Source organism: Podarcis erhardii (assembly GCF_964252035.2).
Source record: "Podarcis erhardii genome assembly, chromosome: 2".
Taxonomy (NCBI): domain Eukaryota; kingdom Metazoa; phylum Chordata; class Lepidosauria; order Squamata; family Lacertidae; genus Podarcis; species Podarcis erhardii.
The window spans coordinates 3,794,833-3,816,544 of NC_138498.1; the positions used below are offsets into that span (position 1 = coordinate 3,794,833).

Below are 21,712 nucleotides of genomic sequence, written 5' to 3' on the forward strand. Positions count from 1 at the left end.
ATTTACAAATCTGTCCCCAGACAAAATCCGTCCTTGGGTTTATATTTTAAGTGTTGTAGATTTATTAATAGGGAATGAATATTGCGTGATTGGTTCAATGGCACAAGACATATCATATGGGGACTTCTGGTGAGGCAAAACGGCAGGTGCCATGGCAGTGAGCAGCTCCTGTAGCCAGCCAGAGACAATTGCGCCAGCAGGCTGGCTCTGGGCTGCTGAGACTGCCACTGCCAAGGGGGAACCGGGGATGCCCGGTGTGTCAACTGGGGGGACCGCTGACCCCCCCCATGACCCAAATCAAGCCAGGAGCAAGAGTGCCCGGCCACTCGACTGACTGCCCAGCGGCACTCTGGGGCCAGAAAAACCCCAGAACCGATGCAGGGAGAAGGAAGAGAGGAGAAGGAAGAGAGAAAAAAAAGGACAAAAAAGAGGGGAGCCCCGAACTTGCTGCACTACTGCCACTGCCATTGACAAGGAGAGGTAGGAAAGCACCAGGAGGGCAAGGACGCGTGACTGAGCCCAGGCCCGATCCAAGAGAGCAGGCCGGGGCCCAGAGGAAGGGTGCGTGACAGAGGAGACCACAGAAGAGCAGATATTACTTCTTTTGTTTTTTTAAAAATAACTTTTTTAAAAATAACTTTTTAAATCTCTTTTAAAGGGGGGGGGGGTTCCCTGGATTCTGGTAACCTTAGTTTATGATACTGGTACCAGAGTGTGGACAGGAATTAAAAAATATCAACAGGAACAATCCAACGGTCTGTTGTTCAGAGGTGTTTCCTGAGCCACCTGAAAGTCATTGGTGGGCCACCCAGTGGCCGCCCTACATAGCTTTGCTTCAGGATTTTGGGAGTTGATGCAAAGTAACAGCTTATTGCGTTGAAGCGATGCTTTTTGTGAGTGTTTTCACTATGTCTGGGATCAAGGTGGCTCTTTTGACAACTTGCCTTTTGCCCTCTGTAGCCCCTTTTCTGGTATGTTGCAGAAGCAGCTGAACTATTCTGAGTGCAACTGAGGCCCAGGGCTTGCTTCTTTTCCAAATTTCCCAAAGTTCTCTGAGACCGTGCCAAAAATAAAAAAAGCTGCCCCCCCCCCAAGCTAGCTAGCTAGAGAAGAGAAGAAGAAGAAAATGATTTTGGGGACTGAGACTGGCGATGGCCAGGGGTGGGGAGAGAGAGAAACTATTGTGTAAGGGTTAAAATAGGTCTTGCTAATGTAGCTTTCATACTGTTTCAGAGGAAACCTTGGCTTTTGGCTTTAACTATGAATGAAAGCAGAAAATAATAATAAAAGATGGAATTTTGAACAAGGTAAGAGGGAGGGAAGGAATGGGGGGAGGAAGTTGAGAAGAGAAAACAAGCCAGCATTTTGAAAAACAAAAGACTTTGAGAAAAGCTAATGCTTTCCAGCTGCAAAAATACCAGACTGGGAAGGGAGGAGGGAGGTGGTTGGCTGTCACTCTTGTTGCTGTTGCTGCCTCCTTCGTTCCTGTTCCAGCCCATTTTAAGAGCAAAGTGTGTCCAAAATCCTAGAAGGAGTTGGGGTACAAGCCCCAGGAGCTGGTTGCATTCAGCAGCTGGCTTCCCTCTGGAGCATTTGCACCGGCTCCACTAGGGCTGTGCTGGAGAATGAAAAGGTTGCAGAATGCATCCATGAGTTTGTCTGCCTCCGACTTAGTGTAGGAATGAAGCTATCTCTAAAAGTTTTGCTTAAGTGTGAGAGGGAGAAAAATAAGAACCTGGCACATTTGTGCTATATTTTATCACAGGTAAAACCTTATGCTCTCTAGCAGCAAGAGAAACACCCTGATAGTTTTTTTTTGTTTTTTTTTTTGCCTTCTGTTTTGCCACACACAAAAAGAAAAGTAAAGAAAGTGAGGAAATGAAGGTATTTCTGGATGTAGGGTAGAATAGCTTTCAGTCCTTGTTGTTGTTGTTGTTGTTGTTGTTGTTGCTGTGTGTAGAATAGTTTTGAGAGTAACTTTACTGGCAAATTAAAACAGCATGCTGGGGGATCTTGCAAAAACAGGCCCCTCCCCCAAGTTTGGAAATGGGAAGCAGATCTCGAATTTGCATCGTGTAAGAACTGACATATTCATTGAGTTTACGATTTGAATATTAATTTTTCATCTTAAATGAAAAACTGTGCTAGGTCCTGATATAAGAAGCCAAAGAGTGTAGTTGTGCCTTGCAAGGTGTTCACTGTTCTACAAGAAAACTTGCTTGAGCAAAGATGGGACAATCTGCAGTTGCATCCTGCATTGCAGATCCTGCATTGCGCTTCCAGTTGTGTGATCTTACAAGCTTTTGTTGGCAACAATTAACTTTGTTTCATTCATGAAGTGGATAACAGAATTGTAGGGTTGGGAGGGACTCCAAGGGTCATATAGTCTAACCCCCTGCAATGCAGGAATGTCAGCTGAAGCACCCATGACAGATGGCCATCCAACCTCTAAGGCCAGCCTGCCTTGTGGTTTCTTGTATTAGGACCTAGAATAGTTTTTCATTTATGTTTTTCATTCATTTAAGAAACTGCAGCTTCCAGAATGTTTGATGGGAAGCCATGACAGTTAAAAGTGGTATCATAGCACTTTAAATCTATAGTGTGTATGTGGTCTTAGTGCCTTTGGAGCTGCATCAGTAGTTTCTGGAGGCTGCAGGAAGGGACCCAAGCTAAGTGTTGGAACGTATGCTTTCCATGCAGAATGTCCCAGGTTCAAACCTTGGCATTTCCAGTTAAAAGGATCAAGTAGTAGGGAGAAAGGCAAATAATCTGACTTGGAATAGTGTAACTTTTTTTATTTATACTTTTAAATATTGCAGCCAGAGACCTTGAAAAGAGCAAAGTGCAGAAACCCGAACAAACACCAATATGTATACAATGTTACCTTGGTTCTCAAATGCCTTGGTATTCAAACAACTTGGAACTCAAACACTGCAAACCCGGAATTAAGTGTTCTGGTTTGTGAACTTTTTTCGGAAGCCAAACGTGCTCCGTTTTGAATGCTACGCTTCCGTTTTGAGTGCCACACTTCCATTTTGAGTGTTGCGCTGAGGTCTGTCTGTTTTTGCTATTTATTTTGCTTTTTTGTTTTGTTTTTGTGACTGTGTGGAACCCAGTTCAGCTACTGATTGATTGATTTTGTGACTGCAGTACATTGTTTATTGCTTTCATTTTATGGATCAATGGTCTCGTTAGATTGGGAAATTCATGTTAAATTGCTGTTTTAGGGGTTGTTTTTAAAAGTCTGGAACGGATTAATCCATTTTGCATTACTTTCTGTGGGAAAATGTGCCTTGGTTTCAAAACCCTTTGGTTTTGGAACGGACTTCTGGAATTGATTAAGTTTGAAAATTAAGGTACCACTGTAAAATTCTTGCCACATACTGGATTTATGTGGTTTATAATTCCCTCCTGATTAGGGAAAACCATATCAGTACCCTCATTGTAATCAACTGCAGTTGTAATCAGTTGCACCCCCCCACCCCCCAGTTCTTCAACCACATTGTCAACAAACACTTCCCAATAACTAAAGGTTTAGAATCTAATCTGTTTGAGCCAGAATATAAATTTGGTCTGGCCTTTTTATTCAGCCCTGGTTTGATTACATGTTGAAAACAAAGAATTTAAGAGAATTTTCAATCTGATAAGGGAAAACAAAGGGAAGACTTCGCAGGAATTATGGAGGATTTAAAAGGATTCAGCTGCATACAAAAAGATGTATATTAGGAAAAAATAGCACTAATGCTGTTATCTTTTGGCTTGTTCAGATCTTTTGGCTTGTAACAGCATAGATAAAGGAACGATAGAGATTAATAGGATTGCCACCTCCTGTCTCAGATATGAGCCTTAACTTCTTTTAAATCTCCAGGGCCAGAAGTTCTTCAAATGTGATTTCTCACACAACATATATTGCAGCAGTTCTTTCGCTTGGTGCCTTATGCCAACCTTTGCAAAGCTGAGACCCTCTAGATGGCTGGGGCTGGTGGCCGTTGTAGTCTAAAACTTCCTGGTTGACCAAGGATGCCTGTGCCAACTGCTTCAGTAGAGACTTTGCTTGGATGTACATGAGGCAGAAGAGTAAAATAGTTAGGTGAGCTGAATTTCTTAAGCAAACAAATCCTGTACCCTGTTGAAGAGACAGCATCTTTTCAAGTAGCTTCTCCTATGCCCATTGGTGAAGGGAGATGCAGTTTTGACTGCTGGAGGTGATTTGTTGCTGCCCTTCAAACAGAAGTACATTTTCCCATGCTGGGTGGAAGCCATGTGGGATGGGGTGGGGGGATGACCAAGGTCTTCTGCAGCTGTTAAGTTTCGTTCAACATGGACTATGAAAAAGCCAGTTGTTTTAAAGGAACCTGTTGGCTACAGTACAACCTGTTGCTGGTTCAGTGGAGTGCCAGCTGAGCTTCAGGGAGAGAATTGTGCTAATTGAGAAATACTGCAGCTGGAGTGCTAAGAAAGTTTTTTCCCTGCTTGCAAAGGACTGCCTTGAATTCTGGTTCCCATGCAACAACTGCATCATCATCATCATCATCAATAACACAATTACTATATTTAAAATGAATAGTCACATAGAAAGGCTCACCACCTCAAGGTTCCCATTCATTTATTTATTTATTTGAATCACGGTAGTCTCTAAAGGAGACATGAACATATGAAGAGCTCTGCTGGATCACACCAGTGGCCCATCTGTAGTCCAGCAACCTGTTCTCACAGTGACCATCCAGATGCCCATAGGAAGCCTGCAAGGAGGACCCGAGCTCAGCAGCTAATACAATAAACAATAAGACCCAATAATATAATACTAAAAATGAGTTAAAATCTAAAAGGGAATACCTTTCACGCCCTGACTTGGCCACAGTGATCCATGCGACGGTCACCTCCAGGCTTGACTACTGTAATTCGCTCTACGCGGGGCTGCCCCTGAAGCTGTCCCAGAAACTCCAGCGGGTACAGAATGCTGCAGCGAGGCTCCTCACAGGGTCTCTGCCATGGGAGCATATTCACCCAGTGCTTTTCAAGCTGCACTGGCTCCCGGTGGAGTACAGGGTCAGATTTAAGGTGCTGCTTTTGACCTTTAAAGCCCTTCACGGCCTAGGACCCTCGTACCTACGGGACCGCCTCTCCCAGTATGCCCCACGGAGAGCCTCAAGGTCCATAAATAGCAACACCCTAGTGGTCCCAGGCCCTAAGGAAGTTAGATTGGCTTCAACCAGAGCCAGGGCCTTTTCAACTCTGGCCCCGGCCTGGTGGAACGCTCTGTCTCCTGAGACCAGGGCCCTGCAGGATCTGATTTCTTTCCGCAGGGCCTGTAAGACAGAGTTGTTCCGCCTGGCCTTTGGCTTGGAGCCAATTTGATTCCCCCCCCCTCTCTCTTTTCTTTTCCTTCTCCTCCTGCGATGAGGCTACATTTTAATATTTTAATGTTCCATTATTTTAATGTATTTTATTTTTGTTTTTAAGTTGTAATCCTTCTTCTTGTTTTTATTATTGTTTGTAAGCCGCTCTGAGCCCGGCCTTGGCTGGGGAGGGCGGGGTATAAATATAAATAAATAAATAAAGAAATAAGAAATAAGAAATAAGCATAGTTAGGACCAAGCTGTGGTTCGTAAGGTTACCTGTACAGTGGTACCTCTGGTTATGAATTCATTCCGGAGGTCTGTTCTTAAGCTGAAACCGTTCTTATCCTGAGGCGCGCTTTTGCTAATGAGGCCTCTCACTGCATGCGTGCCTCTGGCGCGCAATTTCTGTTTGCATCCTGGGGCAGAGTTTGCAACCAGGGGCAGCTGCTTCCGGGTTAGCGAAGCTCATAATCTGAAGTGTTCGTAACCAGAAGTGTTCATAACCGGAGGTAGCACTGTAATAGTAATAATAATAATAATAAAAAAAAATATTTATATCCCGCCCTCCCCAGCCGAAGCCGGGCTCAGGGCAGCTAACAACAATCAAATAATCAAACAATCAAATAATCCAACATTTTAAAAACATTTCATTATAAAAATTAATTAAAATCAAATTGATGGCAACCGTTAAGCAAAATTCTGTGCAGGTTGCCAGAGGAGGGGGTCAGGCTGCGCCCTAACCAAAGGCCTGGTGGAACAACAGTACAGTATATAAATTATTATTGGGAAAGTTATAGAGGTCCAAATTGCAGTGGTTCCACCATTACCCTGTTCTGTAATTTGCGTTCAGTTCTTTCTTCTCATTTGGAACACCTAAAAGCAATCTTGTGACTCTGACTCAAAAGGTGGTTTGCAGCCAACTTTGACGTTATTTCTCTCTAGCTTCAACAGGTCTTTCCCCTCTGATGCAGGAAACTGCCTTGGTGCTTGGGCCTCCTTCTTTTGTGCAAGATATTAATGAATCAGGGACAGGGAGGCGCAGAACAGATTAAGCAACAACAACGTAGCTTTGGGTTGCTTAACCATTATAAAAGTGCAGAGTCGCTCTTGTGGTATGAGAGGTTGGAGCTGACACCACGACACCACATGGGAGAGTTTCCAAAGGGAGTGACTCAGCTTAAAGCACTGACCAGATGTTAAAGGAAAATCACTGCCTCTTGCTTGCTTGATTCCTCCCTCCTTCTGAGAGAAAGAGATTTGGCACTCAAGCAGTATCTCTTAACTCTGTCGCGAACTTTGCCCTGCATCCCCCAGAGCAGCTGCCTGCCTGTGGGGTTTAATGTCCCACTTGGGCCACAAGCCTAGCAAAGCGGTTTAAGGGCATATCACAAGACGGATGAATGTGCATCTTTTAAATTATTTTAACACTTAGCCCCTAAAAGCAGCTTCAGATCAAAGATGCCGACTCTTGAGGCAAAGTGGCTTGAAATTACGATTCCCAGCTAGATTAGCGATGGTCTTCATCTGGACTGGCAGATTTATTCACTGGTGCTTGTTTTTGCTGACCTGTGGCTTAGGCCTGTCTAATGTGCTTTACCCCAGAGCAGCACAGGGCAGGCCTGGGATATCTTGGACATTGTACAGTGGTGGTCAGGGGGTTCCTGTTGAGACAGGTGACCAGGCAACCATTTTGCAGGCTGCTTCAAAATGAAAAAGCCAGGCCTTCTTAGGCTTTCTGTTCAGAAAACGCAAAGCACTATCAATGGGCTGTATCAACAAAGGAAGCCTCTGCAACAGACTTGATACCATTCCTTTGCTGATTTGAAATTATATGCATAATTTCTGGGTGCAGTTTCCATTCTTGTTTTAATTGATGTGCCTGTTTCCTGTCCAGTATAGCTACTATCTATGTGTACTTGGATGCTTGTATCTCTGCTTATCTAGGATGATTATCCCATAGCCTCATATCATATTTTACCTTAGAAGTGTACTGTCAATCCCTGGAGTCCAGAGGTTGTTGGGGTACAACTCCCATCATTCCTGGTCACTGCTGGGCTGGGGCTGATGGGAGTTCAGTATCTGGAGCACCACAGATTCCTCCCCCCTGCTCTATCCTTTCCTGTCTGTCTGTCTGCCTATCTGCTTTGAAGTCATCAAAGTGTAAATATGAATAACAACAATATCCTTCAGGAACTTGATTCCATATGAAATTTAATCAAAAGCTATCTGAACTTTTGCAACTTGAAGCCACTTGGTGGTGGTGGTGGTGGTGGTTGTTTTAAGATAGAGCGGTCTCTCTCTCACACATGCGCACCAACTCCAAGTGGCTGTTCATAACTTATCCTTCCTCCCAGAATTATCCTAATGGAATTATGTTGTTGCTGCTGCTCCTATCCCCCTTGTAGCTTGCATGTTGCAATTTACAAGCCTGGCGATTCCAGTTTTCTGAAGAACAACAGAACACTAAAATTGTTTTTCCAGCCGAATGGAGAAATTTGTTCTCCCCCAGCATGCTAATGAAAGGCAAATTTTGCAGTGAGTCAGTTTTTACTGTTAGCAAAGCTGGCACTTGGTTCTTAGCCAGTCATCCTTGGAGGGCACCAGGCAGCTTGACTTGCTCAACAGTCCCTTGTCCCTTGAGACAGAGCCTTCTGCTTTGAGGGAGTGGAGGCAATTCATGTTTCCATTACACAGTGGAGAGAGAGAGAGAGAGAGAGAGAGAGAGAGAGAGAGAGAGAGAGAGAAAGTCTACTCTGAGACATTCTTATCCCTGCAGCACCATCAGACCTACCCAATACTGTATTAACATTCAAGCCAGCACACATACATTTGCTATGGTGGGTAATTGGGTCTTTCTTTTGTCAAGCTTCATTGTTGGGGCCAGCTTAGAATAGCAGTTCCTTTGCATCCCAGTCAGTGACACAATTGTATTCCGCTGCTGATTGGAGTCCAGAGGGTGCTTCCTGACCTTTTTTTTTAAAAAAAAAGGGGGGGGGGGAGCAGGGGGAAGAAGTGGAGAGAAAGTAGCAGATGAAGGCCCTGACATATGGAGCCTTCTATTGGAGGCCAAGGAAAATCCCCTTATCCAAACATGAGGAATTAGTACCCAAAACTTGCTGTACACACTGCAGGTTCAGATATCCAAACAGCTGGACCTGTGTATAGTACTGTAACAAATAAGCAGCCTTAAACAAGCCTTACTTTATTGTGTTTTGCTGGTTTGCAGCAGCCATTTCTCCACAAACCATGGGGAAGGTGGGAAAGAGACCTAACAAATAAGAGAGCATTTTCCCCTTCCTTGTTTACATTTTGCAAGATTTTAGAGGGTTTTCCTGGTTGTTGTTTTTTTAAATCATTTGGGGGTCAAAATTCTGTAGTTGGAAACACATTAGAAAATTTCCCATAGCAATCATTGGGAATCATTGACTCGTTATGTGAACACTCGCCTAACAAACAATTCCCTGAGAATGCATTATGTTTGGATAGTGGAACTGTGTTACTGAGTCAGACCACTTTTTCATCTTATCTCATTGTTGCCTATTCTACAGTGGCTCTGCAGCAATTCTGTGAATTGAATTTGGGACCTTCTGCATACAAAGCAGATGTTATGAAGCTGAGCAACAGATGTGTAGTGAATATGATCTGGATTGAGGCAAGTAGAGGAAGGCTGACCCTTGCAAAGCCAGCATAGTATTGCGGTTAGAGTTTTGGGCTAGAACCTGGGAGACCAAAGTTCAAATCCACACATAGCCATGAAACATGGGCCAGTCACTGTCTTTCAGCCTAACCTACTTCACAGGGTTGTTGTGAGAATCATGTCCTGGAGAAAGTGCAGAAAACCACTTATGACTTGTTGAACTCTTTGGAAGAAAGGTGAGGATATAAACAAACCCATAAACAAACTGTCCCTCTCCTGCTACAAGTTATGGCAAAGCAGTTATTTCTAATGTACAGTACCTATTTATGTTTAGAAAACTGGGATGTAAGGATGTCCAGTCAAGATATGAAATATGGCAACTGTAATTTCTTGCAAATAGAATACGAAAGAAGCCTGTATGGTGTTCACTTACATCGAGTGTAGGATCAGATCTCTTTTGCACAGTTAGAAGCTGTGAGTTAGAAAGAACCAGAATCTACAGTCTGCAAGTAAACAATTTCTACAGTGAGCTACAGTTATCCTTTTATTGGTAATTTAAGCATAGTAAGTGCCATAGTAAAGTCCCACCCTGGGCTCCTTTGGGAGTAAAGGCTGGATATGAGATTTAATAATAAATTCAATAACAAAACTGTAATTTGGTGAGAACTACATTCTGAAAGGTGTGTTTTGGGCAACACCATCCTATGAACTGTACTTGTGAAAGAGCTAAATAATGTTCTCTCATTTGTAAAGGATGTTCCTTTATGTGGAATTTATTAGGAAAACTTACGTTTTGATTTCTGTTTGTCTTAGTTTCAGAGTCTGTTTTGGATTTTGTAATGGGGGCTTGTTATGGAGATGCATTACTGTAGATTATAGTAACTCCTTCTAAATTTGCACCTTTGTATATAAATTAGCAACAGGTACGCGGGTGGCGCTGTGGGTAAAACCTCAGAGCCTAGGGCTTGCCGATCGCATGGTCAGTGGTTCGAATCCCCGCGGCGGGGTGAGCTCCCGTCTTTCAGTCCCAGCTCCTGCCCACCTAGCAGTTCGAAAGCACCCCTAAGTGCAAGTAGATAAATAAGTACCACTTTATAGCGGGAAGGTAAACGGCGTTTCCGTGTGCTGTGCTGGTGCTGGCTCGCCAGAGCAGCTTCGTCACGCTAGCCACGTGACCCGGAAGTGTCTCCGGACAGCGCTGGCCCCCGGCCTCTTAAGTGAGATGGGTGCACAACCCTAGAGTCGGACATGACTGGCCCGTACGGGCAGGGGTACCTTTTACCTTTTTATATAAATTAGCATATGCAAATTTTATGTAAACCCACATAGTTGTGGGCTGAGTGGGCAATGCATTTCTTCTTTTTTGGTGATCTGCAAGTGGCCACAATAACTAACCTGTAGTTGAGCACCTGGAAACAAATGATCGTGATTTCATTAATCCAACCACAGTTACTCATTAAGTCTGAAATGGCGAACTGTGGCTTAATGTCAGGATCTTAACCATAGGTAGAAGTTTATTTAAGATTCTGCTTTGTAAGCTCATATTAAACTTCATTTTTCCATTTTGGATATAATGGAATCAGAATGTAAGGGCTTATGAAAGGAGGTGGCATGGGGAGGGTGTTTCACAAGCCAGAATCTGAGCTTTTGAACTTGGCCAGAATCTGGGGGCCCCTTTTTGGTTTGGTTACTGCTGCTTCCCAAACCCGCCCCCCCCCACCGGCCTTCCGCCACTGCGCTTTAGCAGGACACTGTTTGGGCCTCTGCCAACAAAGTATTTTGGAATGTAGCAATAGGCTGTGGAGGCCTAGTGCTCTCAGAAGCCCATTGATGCCAGTACTGGAGAAAAAAGAAAAGCCTGTGAAACATGGGAAAAGTTTTGAAAGCTGTTTTCAAGGGGGGCACAGGGCGGGTGAGGGAGCCTAATTGAGGACAGCAGCCAGTTCCCCGAGAACAGAGCAGCACAGAAGGATGAGAGGAGAATAGGCCTCTAAGTATCTCAGTGGGAGAGCAATCTTCTGCCTGATGCTCTATTCTTCAGTAACACAAAACAGGCCCAGTGGGGAGGAGAAGGGGTTGCTTGGGATGGTTCCTTGGCGGCAAGAAAACTAGGGGGGAGCATGTGATAGGGGGTGAGATGTGGCCGAAGAACAGGCCAGGTGAAGTGGCATGCGGTCAGTGGACATGGGGAACTAGGCTGTCCCCTAAATATACCTGATAAATTAGAGTATTAAAGTATTAATGCCTGGTGCCTCCTTCCCAAAGCCTGGGAAGCTTCTGCCCGTCTTAGGGAGGCAGGCGGGATGCTCACAAACACAATGTCCCTCCCTTCCCACAATCGCCTTTACAAGCTGTTGCCTCTGGCCCCAACTGTTCCCCAAAGAAAAGTTTCACTGCACACCACTGGCCAGGTGTGTTGGGGGGGAGGTGGGGAGGAGAAGAGCACTAGTCAGAGACAGGGTACTCATGTCTCACGACCAGTGCCACTGTGCAGGGGCTCAGGCTCTGCAGTTGTTTGAGGCTACAGGGTCACAGTCAAATCCTTTTTGTGTCATAGCCAAACAGCACAGCCTGAAATGCATGTAGTCTAAATAGGCCTAATTTTATAAGGCTATTTCATTTTTCATGGTATTATATATAGCTTCCTCTGGCGATTGAGAAAAAGTTTTTATTTGAAAAGGGCTTTGCCAGGTGTTTTTTTTCTTTCTGAGCATGTTGTTCTCTTTTACTGCTGTAGTTTATATGGTGGTTTTAGAAGGCTTGTTCATCATCTTGAGTGCCTGTGCTGTTCAAAAGACAGCTAACAAATTTTATAAACAAACTAATAAATGTTTTTAATAGGGTCACTGGGTTTATGTTCAGCAGGCTCCTGTCCCTTAAAAGGGTTGTACAGAAAGGAAAGTTCTGCCGGTTGCAGTTTCTTCTGTCAGTGTAGCTTTCTGTTTGGGAAAAGTTCCCTTAACAAAACTCTCAGTTATACACATTTCCGAGAGAGAGAGAGAGAGAGAGAGAGAGAGAGAGAGAGAGAGAATGTGGCAGCTCTAAGAGAGGACTGGAGAACTTCATGGTGTTCTAGATCTACCACCTCCACTTAACTGGGAACCTATTTCTTGAAATGGAGGTTTGGTAAGAAGACATGATCTGTATGACAGAGCGGCAAAGGAGGAACAGAAGTTCCATGTGATGTGTAGCTGGGGCAAAGCATTTCAGATTGCAGATGGGAGAACAAAAGTCTGAGTGCTCCCTCCCAAACAATACTTACTAGCAGTGCTCCCCCCCCCCCCGAGAAAAACAGGTGCTGGTACTCACCATGAAGTTGTTACAGTAAGTGCCACACTTTTTAACACACACGCCCCCCAAAAGGGGGGGGGAATTGCTGGTACTCACCTTAAAGTGTTACAGTAAGTGCCACACTTTTTAACAACAACAAAAGAGGTGCCGGTACTGAATACCCTTGAGTACCACCTGGGGGAAAGCACAGCTTACTAGACATATGCTCTACATATGCTGCATATGCTGCAGAGATGGTTGTAGCTTAGCCTTCTCTTTGAAGATATCTCCACGCATCACCACCCTTTGAAACTTTTGCTTTTCTGAGGTACTTTCAGTCACAGAGTGCAAGCATTGTCTCTATAATGCTGGATGACCTGGAACTCTTGAGATCTGTACCATGAGCAGTTCTGTGTGCCTGACTCTTTACAGATCCACTGCAGCTCTTTTGCAGTTCAGTTCCTTCTTGCCCTGAGGAATGAGCTGATCAGATGTGCCTGTACAGATGAAAGGCAGGTTGTAAATATTTTTGATGGTATAGTAGTTGGACACTCTGAGCCATGGCTTCCAAGGAGTTTTGACAGAATCGAAGAACCAAGATTTCCCACAGTTTATTTCTCATAGGTGTAGCTTTCAAAAGGAGTCCACCAAAAGTCCAAATAACTACAAGACAGATAAGGCAGATGGGCTCAGCAGGTAAAAATATCAACAGATGAAACATTACCTACCCATGCTGTATAGAGCCCAACTCCAGATTGCTGGCCTTTTGAAGAAGGTTAATTTCTGAACTGTTCTTGACCAAGAGTTAATATCTTACTTACCACACCCTTCATTTTCTTCCATTAGATGTGGAGCAGATGGCTATTGACTGGCTTACAGGCAACTTCTACTTTGTGGATGATATTGATGACCGGATATTTGTCTGCAACAAGAATGGGGTCACCTGTGTTACGCTGCTTGACCTGGAACTGTACAATCCCAAAGGCATTGCACTGGACCCAACCATGGGGTGAGAATCTTGTGTGTGCGGTTTGTGGATGAAGAATATATTTGTTTGGGAAAGATGGAAATAATGTTGCAATTGGTGGTTTATTAACTCAATACAGTCATTCCTGGCTTTAGGAGAATGGTGCATCTGGGAGGAAGAGCATTTTATGTTCTCCTTCCCATGAAGTTTTCCAGCCATTTTAAAGAAGGTTGGCTGGATAAAGTTTTTGTATTATTATTTAATAATAATATTATTTAATAATAATAATAAGTTTTTGTATTATTATTTAATGATGTAATCGATGCAAAATAGGATTTCTTCTGCATTTTCAAGATGTGGTCATGCCCATGTAGAATCCATGAGCCCAGAGCTATAAGTAATGCACTTTTCATGCTTCACTCTTTCTCTTAAATTATCACAGTGTCCTTTGAATAACTAAGTGCCTGTCAATGTGAAATCTAACCAGCTGAGCAGCAGTGAAATGGCATACGAAATGGCAAACACCTCTCTTTCCTTCTGCCGCATTTGAATTATTGACCTATTAGAAAGCATAGCTGAAATAAGGAACATAGTGGGAGTTATTTGGGAATGAATAGCAACTTTAAATTCTGAGAGTTGTGATAATTTGTCCATTTAAGCATGGGCTGATGGATGGGTGAGCTGATTTATAGAGTTGATCTTGAACTGGAGAATCTTTTGAACTTGGGTTCTATGAGATCCTTCTTTGCTGCATCAGCATCTATGAGCTATCAAAGGAATCCTACTTCCAAAGAGTGTCAGTGCCTTGCTAGCATAGGTCTACACGTGGCAGGTGATTGATAGTGAAGAAATGTGAAGTCTGAATCACAGAGTATCCTGTGAGCCCAATTTCACACAGTACTTGTCAGCTGAAGGCTGGGCCTACACAATGTCAGAGCCTCCCAGGCTTGGCCATGACCTGTGGTGCCTGGATTTGATATCAGCTGGCTTCAGAAGGTCATGTGGTCTCATAATTTACAACAGGAATAGCCATTGTGGTACCTTTCAGATGTTGTTGGACTGGAGCTCCTATCATCCCTGACGACTGGCGATGCTAGCTGGGACTGATGGGAGATGTTCTCCAGCAACATTTGAAGGGTACTATGTTGCCTAGCCCTGATTTACAGAAGAGGCACATAATGTCTGAACCCTCCCTGATAGATGTGCTCCTGCCTGGAACATACTATCAATGCCAGTTTCTATGACTCCTTCTGGGTGTTGTGAACAAAAACTGTTCTTGGGAATGTTAGAGACCTTTTTTCTCCTGGTTTCCTGGGGCACAGTTAGACACTATCTGCTTCAGCTGTGAGGGTTAGTGCAGCATCAGTATGAGCTGAAATGCTCAGCATGTCTGGTCTTGAGAGGATCAGATGCACTGATACGCTACTCCTGATCCCTAACTATAGAGCTGTCTGGATGTGCTGTAGAAAACCACAGAATCTGTGTAATTGGTGCTATGTTATGGGATGTTTCACATCAGACGTGTAGCTATTGCATTCAGTCTGTACCACATTTAGAGGGGAGTGCCTCACCTCACTGTGCAAAAGAAAAAGTGGCTTCCCATTAGTGACCAGACGCTGTTAAATTTATGGATCCTCTCTGTGGTCAAGGGTCCAAGGATCACACTTCAGTTGTCCTTGGCATGGTGTGCTTGCTAGGCATCTTGAAGGTCAGCCAGTTAGTTGCCTTTAGTGAAATCTTATTGGAAAAGAGGGAAAAGATGATGGTCATCTTTGTGTCAGGGCACTGCTGGAACAAACTGAAAACATAAAAGGAAGTTCATGACATTGTAGCTCAGTATTGCGTCTATGCATATTTGGTTGCACAGGTGTTTATATTTCATCACTGACTTTGTAAGAAAGGGTAGAATCATCTTGTGCTCAGTTCATACAAGCATGCATAGAGTTGACCTTGAGCAGATCCAGGGCACACATTTCCTCTGTGCTGGGGTCTTGCAACTGCATATAGACAAGGCAAAGTGCTCCAGTTCAGTCAGGTCTTGGTAGCTTATATCATCTTAGAATCAAGGAAGGAGTATTTGTTACCCGTTGTCTCCTTCCAGGCACATGTTTCTGCTTTCTGCCATGCTGCTCTATGTAGCCTTCCCCTTCCCTCACCACCTCCTTCACATTTGCCCTCAAGGCTCAGTTCTCTTACCAAACTTCTCCTCAGCACCACTGGCACACCTTACTAGTATTTCATTGACACCTGATTGTGACTCATCATCATCTGGCCTTGTTTCTCCCTGGTTTGCCTAAAGTAGGTTGTTGTAAGCCAGGCTTCCTCACACTCAGCCCTCCAGATGTTTTGAGACTACAATTCCCATCATCCCTGACCACTGGTCCTTCTAGCTAGGGTTCATGGGAGTTGTACGCCAAAAACATATGGAGGGCTGAGTTTGAGGAAGCCTGTTGTAAGCCCTCTGCACAGAAATGGGACCACATTTATGTGCTGTATGATACTTGCTGCAAAACTGGCATTAAAGAGATGCTAAATGCTGCTTCTGTTCAGCAGCAGTCATAAGAGTAATGGAATTCAGGATGATGGTGTGGCTGGAGCGCTGCAGAGTTCAAGACCCATCGGGAAGGGAAGTTGGTAACTGTATATTGTACAATGCATATGCAAGAAAGAAAGTTTCCTGGCATCCCAGAAGCAGTGAGAGGGGGCATTTTGTAGGGGAGGCATGAGATGGTGATGAGGGTGTGTTAACCTATCCACTGCCTGCCTGCCTGGTTAGGCTCCCTTGAAACCCAACCAGCCACAGCTGCTTTCCCTCCTCCTGGGTAGTTTCAGGTGCACATTTAGAAGCTGGATGGGGGAGTACTTTGAGGAGAAGTTTCAGGCATTCAGTTCATTGTATTGCACTTCAAGCAAAAGCAAAGAGTTTATGCTGTGCTGATGAGGCCTTACAGTGCAGTCCAAACCCCCTTTGTTCTGGGCCAGAGTGGGTTTCCATGAATTGGGTGGGGGAAGCATTGAAACAGTGACACCCTGCCTCTTCTCCTATCCAGATTATCCCCTTAGCACACTGATCTGCAGAAAAGCCAGAGGGGGTGGGGTGGGTAATGTCTACAGGTAATATATTGCTAGGCCCTGTTTCCGTAAGTGTTTTCTTTAGGGAGCTTGGTAGGTAGCTAAATCTTAAGCACATTTACTTAGAAGTAAGTCTCATTGATTCTCCATGGGGCTTACTTTCAAGTATTTAATTTTTAACTCAAGATCTATGTACAATGGGGATGAAATCTTCACCATTTGAAGATGAGGGCACCAGAGGGCACTCAGATACTGTGTAAGAACGATTCCAAATACTGATGCTCCCTTTGTGTCAAGCTTGAGGTCTAGTAATCCAAGTGCCCTTGAGGGCCTTGTGGTAGATGGATACGGTCAATCTGGCCTTCTGATATCCTTGTCCTAAACCCAAATAAATTGCCTTTAGCACTGAAGCAAAGAAACAGGAATGGGTGTATAAGTATGTATTTTGCACCATTTTGTATCAGGTTGGCTGCTCTCCTGAATACTCAAGAAGCCTCCTTCTGCACTTGATGTGTTTCTTTCCAGTGTGGATGATAGATAACGGTATTTAGAAATGGGAGTTCTGTGGCCAAAGGATACCTTAGTCTGCCACCTAGTGTTTACTCTGGTTTTCTGTTAGGTAACATGATATAACACCCCCCACCCCCGTGTTAGGGTTTTCAAAAAATAAAAATAAAAGAAATGTGTACGTTATGTTGCTCTAACAATAGTTTTTGCACTAGTGGGTTACTGGTGGTGAGGCTTAAGGGGATCTCCTCCCTGCTCCTGTGCATTTTTCTCAGGCAAAAGCACGACACCAAAAGCTGTACAGTACTTCATTTTAACTTTTCCTGGCAGCTAGCTATACGGTTTTTATTTTCAACATTCAGTTGTGAAGATTGGCAGGTAGAACAGATAGGAGCTGAATGAGCTAGCAGTCCCTAGTACCCTGCTACCTAAGTTCTCTCATCCAACCCCCAAAGGCCAAACTGTTCAGAAGCAAGGGTGTTTTGTAGTGACGTCCAGCGTACATCCCATCCACTTGAGGAGAAGCCTCATTGGACTCAGGGGAATTTCCATACAAGCCAACATACACAGACAGAGCTAGACAACTTTCAAAACCATAGGAGTGCAGGAATACTTGAAAAAACTCAGAACCTATATATTTCACTTCTTATGTATTTTAAAGTCACTTGCGTGTTAAGCATGACAAAATAGGTTCCCAGCTTTGTGTGTTTTTTAACAAAGGAGATCTTTGGAACAATGCAAATCGTGGTGGGGTAGAGCTGTGCATCCACTGCTGAATCCAAAGGCCTTCTGCTCTCTCTGTCCAAGGGGAAGGAGGGATGTATTCCCCTCTTTTTTCTTTTCTTTTTGCTGCACCAGCTCCATATTGACTTAGCTGACAAGCCCAATGATTGGACCCTTGGGTATTCACAAAGCTTTGGATCCAGTAGATGTAAATCCGCTAGTGTACTATCTGGGTACACTCAATTTTCAGGGCTTCTTGTTCTCACTAGAATAAAGCTTGGGCCTCTGTGATGGCATGCCACCCACCCACGCTTCTCTTGAAGGAGACCGGTGGGGAGACTACATGCATCCCACATGTACCCCTACCCTTCCACCATCATTGTGATGGGAGGGTTTAGGATTGCTGTCAATCTGTTTGATAATCTTCCCTTGATTGGATGGGATTGGAGACTCATTACCACCATCCCCTTTTCAGAGTTTCAAGTCTCCTGTGTGACTGGACTGCTCCCTATAGACTTCATTGAAGTCTCACTCTAGAAATGAGGCAGGCTCATTTCTAGAAGCTGGTAAAATGCGGACTTGACTGTGCTACCACTCAGTGGATTTGTAACTGGCTGACTGACCGAACCCAAAGGGTGCTCATCAATGGTTCCTCTTCATCCTGGAGAAGAGTGACTAGTGGGGTGCCACAGGGTTCTGTCTTGGGCCCGGTCTTATTCAACATCTTTATCAACGACTTGGATGATGGACTCAAGGGCATCCTGACCAAATTTGCAGATGACACCAAACTGGGAGGGGTGGCTAACACCCCAGAGGACAGGATCACACTTCCAAACGACCTTGACAGATTAGAGAACTGGGCCAAAACAAACAAGATGAATTTTAACAGGGAGAAATGTAAAGTATTTCACTTGGGCAAAAAAAATGAGAGGCACAAATACAAGATGGGTGACACCTGGCTTGAGAGCAGTACATGTGAAAAGGATCTAGGAGTCTTGGTTGACCACAAACTTGACATGAGCCAACAGTGTGACGCGGCAGCTAAAAAAGCCAATGCAATTCTGGGCAGCATCAATAGGAGTATAGCATCTAGATCAAGGGAAGTAATAGTGCCACTGTATTCTGCTCTGGTCAGACCTCACCTGGAGTACTGTGTCCAGTTCTGGGCACCACAGTTCAAGAAGGACACTGACAAACTGGAACGTGTCCAGAGGAGGGCAACCAAAATGGTCAAAGGCCTGGAAACGATGCCTTATGAGGAACGGCTAAGGGAGCTGGGCATGTTTAGCCTGGAGAAGAGGAGGTTAAGGGGTGATATGATAGCCATGTTCAAATATATAAAAGGATGTTACATAGAGGAGGGAGAAAGGTTGTTTTCTGCTGCTCCAGAGAAGCGGACATGGAGCAATGGATCCAAACTACAAGAAAGAAGATTCCACCTAAACATTAGGAAGAACTTCCTGACAGTAAGAGCTGTTCGACAGTGGAATTTGCTGCCAAGGAGTGTGGTGGAGTCTCCTTCTTTGGAGGTCTTTAAGCAGAGGCTTGACAACCATATGTCAGGAGTGCTCTGATGGTGTTTCCTGCTTGGCAGGGGGTTGGACTCGATGGCCCTTGTGGTCTCTTCCAACTCTATGATTCTATGATTCTATGATTCATTTTGTTATTAAAGTAGTACATTGCTTAAAGACATTAATTAAAAGAGGAATGTTGGATCTGGAACTTCTCAGCTAATGAACTTGTGCTCTGGTGGTTACTGTCCTGGTAGATTTTGGTCCATTAATGGAAAGAACAGCTTTGAAGCTGGATTTCATTTACAGCCTGATGCAGTCCATGTTTAACCAAAAGGAAGTTCAGCTCAGTTCAGTAAGTCTTATTCCCATACATGATTAATGAAAAGTATTATTATTATTATTATTATTATTATTATTATTATTATTATTATTATTATTATTATTATTTGACTGGTTTCAATGCATTCAGTAGGCCTTACAAGTAGCCTTAACCTATGAGTTTGTTTAATTAAAACATGCAGATTGAATTGAAAAGATTTTCTGCTTGAAGTCCTCCTCACCTGCTTCTCTGCTTTCTTGCAGGAAGGTTTTCTTCACCGACTATGGACAGATACCGAAGGTGGAGCGCTGTGACATGGATGGGCAGAACCGCACAAAACTGGTTGATGCCAAGATTGTCTTCCCCCATGGTATCACCTTGGACTTGGTCAACCGGCTGGTTTATTGGGCAGATGCCTATCTTGACTACATCGAAGTGGTGGATTATGAAGGAAAGAACCGGCACACTATCATTCAGGGCATCCTGGTGAGTTCTCCTCTGGAGATCCTGCAGCAGGTGTTATGGAGTCCCTTGGAACGATGGGATGGTTAAGCCCATCTCTGGTTCCTTCTGGTGCACTGCTGTCTTTGTGAATATCGGTTGTGAATATCAGTATCTTCTAACTTATGCTTAAGTTATCTTCTAACTTATGCTTCTAACTTATCCTTCAGCTTACATTGAGAGATACCTAAATGTAGCAATCTAACTGCAGGCTTACGCAAACTTTTTAAAAATTAAAGTGATATTAAAAGGCCTAGGTTGTGAGCTGGAAGTTCTGAGTTCCTTAAACAAGATGACAGCACTGATGTTCAGCACAGTGACATTTGCTGCATAGAAACAAAGTGATGTCAGGATTGTAAGCAATGTGGATGAGTCACAAGAGTTCTAAGAGATCTGGAGGCCATTGGACATGCTCTGCCAACTGAAAGCACAGAGCAGCCTTCCTCCAACCTGGTGCCCTCTATATGTTCTGATCTGCAATTCAGCCTCAGCGAGCATGGCTAATGATCAGGGATGCTGGGAGTTGGAAGATCAAGCAGGCGCCTTCATTGCACCCTCTCAGCACCTGCTAAAAACATTCTTGTTTAGACAAGCCGATCCAGGTGCTTAGAAAGTTGAGGTAATTTGAATCTGTTTTAGTATTTTAACTTTTTTATGGTTGTGATCCCCCCCAATGTTATTGTTTTATCCTTTTGTAAACTGCTTTGTGTGTGTTTTTAAACAATAAAGCAGCGTTTAAATTTTATGAACTAAATAATAAATATATAAATAGTTGAGCAACCTCTGCGCAGCACCAGCTTGGGGGAAGGCAGGCATAATTTCAGAGCCATAGTGTGCCATAATTTGAGAGCAGGTACAGCGAAGAAGGAGACCAGAAGGGGAAGGCCTTCAGATGTGTAAGCTGCAAAATAAAAAGCAAAGTGATCCACACACACAAAAATCACATTTGTGCCCTCTAGATAGAGCATCTCTATGGCCTGACCGTCTTTGAAAACTACCTGTATGCCACCAACTCAGACAATGCCAATGCTCAGCAGAAAACCAGCGTCATCCGTGTTAATCGATTCAACAGTAGTGACTTCCAGGTGGTGACCCGGGTGGATAAGGGTGGAGCTCTTCATGTCTACCACCAGCGACGTCAGCCCACAGGTATACGGGGAGTGGCTTTGGGGTCGCGTTTGGAGGGAAAGAAGTGGGATGTCCTGGGGCTGAGGACCACTTGAAGTGCCCAGCAAACTGTTGTTGGTTTGCTTTGTTGTATCACCTTGATGTTTGGTGGTGGAGGTCTGTGTTCATTGCGAAATAAGGTAATTCTCTTTGGGAATGGTGCCAAAATAACACAAACACACACATACACACACACCTCATCAGTGCTATGTGCATAATTAAAAGTCATTCACGATGTCACACGAGACTCCATCTAGAAATATCTGCATTACATTCTAACCAGAGGACTTAGTCCACTCTCTGCATCCCATTCATTGCTTCTGCATCTATTCTTCTGTCACAACTACCATCAGTATGGCATCAGATTGAGCAATCAGTTTATTCTTGCATTCCATGTCCTGCTCACTTAGCATCACAGAGAGTGGTCCAGCCATCCTTCCTGCATCCTATTTTATCACCCATATCTGGTCAGCCCATTCTTGAGGCCAGTTTTTTAATTATCCACATAGCATTGGTCTGCCTAGTCTCTCTGCCTTGGTCATATATCATCAGATTGATTGAACTGCCCACCCTCCTGCCGTGGTCGGTTGTATAGGTGGTTCATTTTTATCAGGACTCTACTGAATGGCAACAAAGGAATGTCTTGCCACCCTGCTTTCTCATTATTTTCATGTATGAGCAACAAAGGTCCAT

General features: G+C 44.0%; 1 protein-coding gene across 5 annotated transcripts in view; it reads left to right on the plus strand.

Annotated features, from left to right (window-relative positions):
• LRP1 (LDL receptor related protein 1) overlaps window positions 1-21,712 on the plus strand; it is a 318,544-nt gene that overhangs the window by 161,993 nt on the left and 134,839 nt on the right. For all 5 annotated transcript variants that reach the window (XM_081851654.1, XM_081851656.1, XM_081851655.1 and 2 more), the window contains 3 exons: window positions 13,096-13,258; window positions 19,615-19,837; window positions 20,812-21,001. In XM_081851654.1, the coding sequence (XP_081707780.1) occupies window positions 13,096-13,258; window positions 19,615-19,837; window positions 20,812-21,001 (576 nt within the window). The remainder of the gene's footprint in view (window positions 1-13,095; window positions 13,259-19,614; window positions 19,838-20,811; window positions 21,002-21,712) is intronic.